We start from the raw sequence: 6393 nt of genomic DNA, 5'->3' as shown, positions 1-6393 counted from the left end.
CTAATGGCTGGTATAGCATATAATCAAATGGATCTTCATGTAAAACATGAGTCAAATTCTTTCTCCTTCCTGTTTCACCACAATATTGTTTTTTTAATTGTGTTTTTTTTAAAACAAATATTGTTTAAAAATATATTTTTATTTATTAATTAGGTTTAGGTTGGTGTTAATGTTTTTGAAGTCGTTTAGGTCACCGTGGGCACAAGGGGTTTATTCTTTCTCCTTCCTGTTTCACCACAATAACCCTGTTGTTTGACATCTAAAAAACTTCGATTAAAAAATCAATGACGCAGATCGTATTAAAATTTTGGGATTTCAAAAACCCAGTTCTTTTACATCTAAAAAACTTTGATTCATGGTTTGATCCTAATAAACAAACCATGTTGAGACTAAGATACTCTAGTGTGAGAAATGAAGAATATTGACAGAAGCAAAAAGAAATCTCTGAAAATATTGACAGAAGAAGCTTCGTGTTTGTCCAGAAACGTGATAAAGATATTGGTCGTGGACTAAAAAAAGTCACAGATATCACAGATGGTCATCGCGGTGTGCACCCTCCTCGTTCCCTCCCCTTCTCCTCTCGTTTCATGTTGCCCATCAACAACGGCCACACAATTCCTTCGCACCTCCCCAAGTCCCAGACCATGAGCCATCCCACCGCCACCACCGACACTTCCAACAGCACAAGCAACGCCTTCCTTACTGCCCAGAGCTTCTCATCGCCTCAGGCCCTCTCCGACTGGCTCAGGCCCAGGCTTCCCCAAGACCTCCCCTGCTGGGGAGTCAAGCCCGGCACCAAGAACGTCTCCAACCTCTGGCTCGAGCTCGCCCACGGCGAGACCCTCCTGCAGGACTCCTTCCCTCCCCGGCGCACCGTCAACGTCGCCGTCGTCAACCTCCGCAACCGCGCTGGGGACGTCCTGATCGAGTCCCAACAGGAGCTCAGCGACGGAAGCGTCCGGACCCGCTGCCGCCCGCTCTCGGAGAAGATGAAGCCCGGCGAGACCGTCCGAAAGGCCGCCCTCCGGGCCGTTCGCGAGGAATTGGGCTCCACCGACGGGATTCAGTTGCTTAAGGACACTTACTCCAGAAGGGTCGAGGATAGGGACTCCGCTTCCTACCCCGGGATGCCCGCGTGCTACATCTTGCATTCGGTGGATGCCATCGTCGAGGACGGTCTGCCGGAGGGGGAGTTCTTCACGGAGGAGGATGACGAGTACGCGGGGAGAGGCGGCGGGGTTGCGGAGGGCGCGGTCGTCGTGAGGAGGCATTTCTGGAAGTGGGTTCCTCGGGAAGAAGCTTCAGCAGGTTCGGGTTAGTGCCGATTTCCAATTTTTCTTCTGGGTTTTCCCCTTTTCTTTCTTTAGAAATCATATGGGGGGACTGTGGTTTACCTTTGCATTCTCTAGTGACCTAGATTTCGATGCAGTATTTCTTGTAAGTGATTGGCTATTGTTGGGTGTATTCTAATGAAAATTTTACCAGTAACAGATGGGGTGCTCAGATCCTTTTGATGTCTGAAGAGTCTGTTCTTTAGAAGGATTGAAATTGGATGTGTATGTTCGACATGTTACACATATCTTGATATTAAGGAAATGATCCCACTTGGGGAATATGTGCTTAAGGTGGTTGTTTATATCATCATGCTGAATTACTTGTCCCCTTGATGAAGCTTAGCACAGATTATGACTAAGAGATACGTTTCAATCATAGATTCATCTCCGGAGGCGGATAGAGAAGAATGTCCAGTGGGGTGTATGGTGTCCATTTAAAGAGAGAACCTGATCTCATGTCTATGCATATGCAAATGCGTGAAAGGTTGAAGAACCAACACCCATCATATCCATTTCCAAATCCTTAGTCCTGCAGCATTCAGCCTGTCAACTGTTCATCAGCGTAGAATCAGTTAATGACCCAAGTCTCCAGGTGCCAGAGCTGCAACAACCGTCAATCCTTGATCTGCAAGATTCTTCCTTAAGGCCTTCTGGTTCCTGAGCTGAAACCACAACCCAAAACCCGTTGTCATGAATATCCAGCATCTATGCATTCCAGTATACATATACCTTAACCTGAATTCACCTGGCTCTGAGGCCTCATAGTGATCCATGTCGTGCAACCTGCCTCATCCAATAGCAGGTTGAATTTTGCAGTAACCAAGTCCCATACAAAAAAAGACTTTCTTAATCCTAGGGATTAATGGTTAAAACTTTCCACTGAAGTCAGATATGAACCTTCGGGCCGCCTTTTTTCTCGGCTTAGAGTTGTGCGTATTTGTTCAAAGTGATTTTCACTCCCTTCTTTACAAAGCATTTTGATTGATAAGAAAGGCCTCAATCCCCCAGCTTTCTTCTTATCTGAAAAGAATAGTTTGCAAAGTGGCCAAGTTTTAGGCTGATTATGGTATGCCTGACGCTCTATACATTGGATAACTACAGCAAAATTATAGATAGGTTTGGCTGTTGAGCCTGAAATTTGGCCCAAACCCTTATTCCAACAGTTAGGTCCTGCCAAATAAGGCTGGATAGGCCTCCAGCCAAAACTCAGAGTTAAATATAAATCAAAACAAATTGGCAGGGTATCGAGGTTTGCACAGCCCATTTGCGCCATTATAGTATGCAAACGATTGTCTTTGTTTCGAGTCTTGACAGGACTAAATTAAAACTAATCAATTCTGGCCTTATCAGATTCAACCCCTGAAATCTCCTTAATAATTAGATGTGAGGAGGTCCCATAGAAATGAAAAAAGTTCAAGCAAGCAGACTTGAGTTACTCTAACATTATGCTACGGGATTTTCCCTATATATGTACGTCCAAGTGAAAAGGGTTGAACTTAGCCTCCCTAGTTCAGCACATCAAATAACAGAATGGTGAATGAAAATTTGTCAATAAGCACATACTTGGAAAACGTTAATAAAACCCCAGCAGTATGAACATACTCCAAGGTGACTCAAAGCAATATTGAGTGTGTGTTCTAGGGACTAGTGAAAAACAAGAAGTGAATAACTACATTTTCTCCTTAAAAAACAATTGTGGCCATTTTAAGGACGAAAGTATCCACAAATGCATGCTTCAGAAAACTGAGAGGTGAACTGAAATTTGGATGCGGGTGACATTTATGTCCATCAGAAGAACAGTAAAGAAAAATTCCAAACATAATGCTTTGGTCATTATATGATATCTTATCTGTGATTGGTGTGTGCATACTAAAGCTTAGAAACATTCTGCAGGACGAGAAGAACTTGCACCATTCATGTCCAAAATTAAAAGTATTTCTTATGGCCATCAGAATAACAGTAAATAGAATTCCAAACACAATGCTTTGATCATTATATGAGATCTTATCTGTTGATGTATGCATGTGAAGCTTAGAAACATTCTGCACTGGAATGAGTTTGCACCATTCATGTTGAAAATGGAAAGCATTTCTGCAAAATCTGAACAAAAGGTGCACTCGTAGCATATGGTACAGGCCTTAACCAATATGGAAGAGTTCAGATGATACCAATAAAATCCAAAACCATCAAACCAATCAAAACAGAATTTGGTCAAAATGTACAAAAGAGTACTAGAGCTTGGACTTTCAGCCTTGGTATAGATTGCACAAATAGCTGCAAGAACATCCAGTGGACAGAACTTTGGTAAACAAGCACTAATGCAAGATTGCAGCACGAATTCATGGTTGAGAGAAGAATATTTTGAGCCGTAATACCCAACATTCTACACTTTCTCCCCTTGAGTAAAATTCAGCAGTGAATCTTTGAAGAAATTTTGTTAATTTCACGACCTCGTTCGCCACTGGCAAATAACTTCTCATTCATGTGTTTGCAAACAAAAGCTGTTTCATTTGATTTCCCCTCTTCATTGAGACCATGCTTGGACACTTCTTTTACAGAACAGAGTGCCAAATTCAGTCATGCTGCAAACCAATGATTCACATTCCCCAATCCTCCGCCCATCTATGCACATCGACATCATTTTCCATCTTTAAAAATAGTCATATTCCTGTTGAACTTTACGACATCATCCCCATGAAAATCTTAGAAGAGGCCAGTCCCAACATCTATTGACAGGCTGATGTTCTGGCGAGCTTGCTCATCATCACGATGCTTGTAAAGAAGCTGCATCAGCAGCATTACCTGCGGCAACGAGCACTACAAATCTGATGGAAGGTGAATGTCCTGGGCATATGCCCGCTTGTCAATCTTCCCAAGAGTCTTATGTTGCATAACTGGATCATCCTTCTGCATGAACTTATTAATCAGGGAGCTGTATGTTTCCAGATCAGGTGCAATGTCCCTCCTCAACATCAGCACCCAAAGCTCATACCCGGTGTCAATGGAAAATACAAGGATCTAGCGTACTCTTGAGCAACTGCCTTACTGTCTTCCCATTTGCAGACAAGTGCTCAGAACTTTGGCTATAAGAAGCAACTGGTGGCATGTTAAGAACACTGTGCATCGCTGAGTTGGCCTCAGTTCCTGGCTTCGAGAGCTTACTGCATATCATCGATGCTTCATGCAGCTTCTTCATATCACATTTTACAGTTATCAGTGTTTAAAGTGAAAATATGGTTCCTTGTAACTACTGCTTGAGCTTCAATGCTTGCTTCACCATTTCTTCAAGCAGGTCCAATGTGGTATGAGAAATCACATCGGGGATCAAATCCCCTTCCTTCTCATTGTCCTCGTCAAATTATGCATGTTGGTGACCTTCCTGGACCAGCAGTGCTCATCTGGGAGAGTGTTGCAAGTAACCATGTCGGCAAGACACCCTGCTTCACCATTTCGTTCAAGAGCCTGAACATTTCCTCAACCACAGAATCCAGGTATAACCCTCTGATGAGGACATTGAAGGTGTAGATGTCTGGGGAAATACTGTAGTCGACCATGTCACTGTGGCAGCTCGGATCATGTTGGCCCAGTCACTTCAGAGAATTGAGATGTTGAAAGTATAAACAGGAGGGACACCAAGTGCTTTTTTCTCCCAGCAGACCTTGATGGAGTCTTTTTTTTTTAAGGCAAGCTGGGATTAGGCAGACCCCCACCAGTTATTATTCAACGTACTGGGGTTTTGAACCTGCAAAGTCCCACCACAGGGAGACGTGCACTGACAGCTCCTACCAACCATGTGGAGCCCCGTTGGTGCCTTGATGGAGTCTTGTGGCATCATGCTGTTGAAGAATTGAGCCTCCCCACTTACGGTTTCTGCTACAGGCAGGGGCGTAGCTAGGATTCATGTGAAGGGGGGGGCAAACAGGGGTGTAGAAAAAAAAATATTTGTGTGCTAGTCGGGGGTTTGGGGGCAGCGCCCCCGAAAAATTTTTTTTTTGAGATAAAATAAAAAAAAATGGCTACAATTATTAATAAAAATCTATTTCATATGGACAAATCAAACTATTTGCTGCAGTAAGGGCTGGGCTGGGCTAAAAAATGGATAAAAATCTATTTCATATGGAATCAGGGCAGGGCTAGGACTGGGCTTTTAAAAAAAAAATTTAACTGTTTGGGGAGGCAGGACTGGGCTACAGCCCAGTCCTGCCCCCCCCCCTAGCTACGCCCCTGGCTACAGGTGAGGATCTCAATGATCTTGAAGTAGGTCTTATCAGTGTGGTTGGGACCCCTTTGAGCCTGCATCCAACTGCAGAACTGGTGGGGTTTGGAGACAGCTTAACATGCTCGAGGACCTCGATGTCAGCAGTGGAAGATGTTGGAGGAGAGAGGGTGCGCAGATGATTCCAGATTTGGGCAACCATGGTTGGTTGTTGATGATTTGGGAGATGGTGCTATAGGCTTACAATGGGTTCGGTTGTTGTCTTGCTGCTCTTATTCTTTTTCTTGGGTTGCTGATCCTATGGATTGCTCTTGCTGGTGTTGGTACTGGGGATGGTTTGTACTTTCTAAGGAGGGTGGGTTAACGAAAGAGTGGCAGGAAGGTGCACATTTGTGTCTAGTGAAAGTGAGACACTTATGATGGTGGTGGAAAATCATGAGACAGCACATGTTGGTTTTTAGGACTGGTGGTGTGCGCAGTGTGAGAGAGAAAGGAGGGTGGGTTAACGAAAGAGTGGCAGGAAGGGGCACACTTGTGCCTAGAAGGTGAGACACTTATGATGGTGGTGGAAAATCATGAGACAAAGCACATGTTGATTTTTAGGACGTGCGTAGTGTGAGAGAGAAAGGAGAATGGAATGAGGTGATTAACGGCCTGCTTGAGGGTTCTTTCTTGGTTCATACATGCAGTGCAGGAGGAATGTATAATCCTCCCATGGGTAGCCACTATCCCAGCCATGAATAATGTTTTTAATCTCATTCAATATCATATTTAACTCACATGTTACATGAGTTACCAGCCCACCATTGTGTGGCTCTTCGGATTTTGGTGTGAGACCATATG

General features: G+C 44.0%; 1 protein-coding gene across 1 annotated transcript; it reads left to right on the top strand.

The window, feature by feature from the left end:
* The first annotated feature begins 242 nt into the window (after nucleotides 1-242).
* Nucleotides 243-2306, top strand: LOC149829595 (uncharacterized). The gene has a single exon (XM_090015592.1). The coding sequence runs from the start codon at nucleotides 588-590 to the stop codon at nucleotides 1317-1319; it is 732 nt and encodes a 243-aa protein (XP_089871718.1). The 5' UTR covers nucleotides 243-587; the 3' UTR covers nucleotides 1320-2306.
* The last annotated feature ends 4087 nt before the right edge of the window (nucleotides 2307-6393 follow it).

The sequence above is a fragment of the Nuphar pumila genome, chromosome 8 (genome assembly GCF_984573655.1).
Source record: "Nuphar pumila chromosome 8, dmNupPumi1.hap1.1, whole genome shotgun sequence".
NCBI lineage: Eukaryota > Viridiplantae > Streptophyta > Magnoliopsida > Nymphaeales > Nymphaeaceae > Nuphar > Nuphar pumila.
This window is presented reverse-complemented; position numbering and strand designations above follow the sequence as displayed.

Excerpts from the sequence above, each read along its gene's own strand:
- LOC149829595 (XM_090015592.1), top strand. The coding sequence starts at position 588 with ATGTTGCCCATCAACAACGGCCACACAATTCCTTCGCACCTCCCCAAG.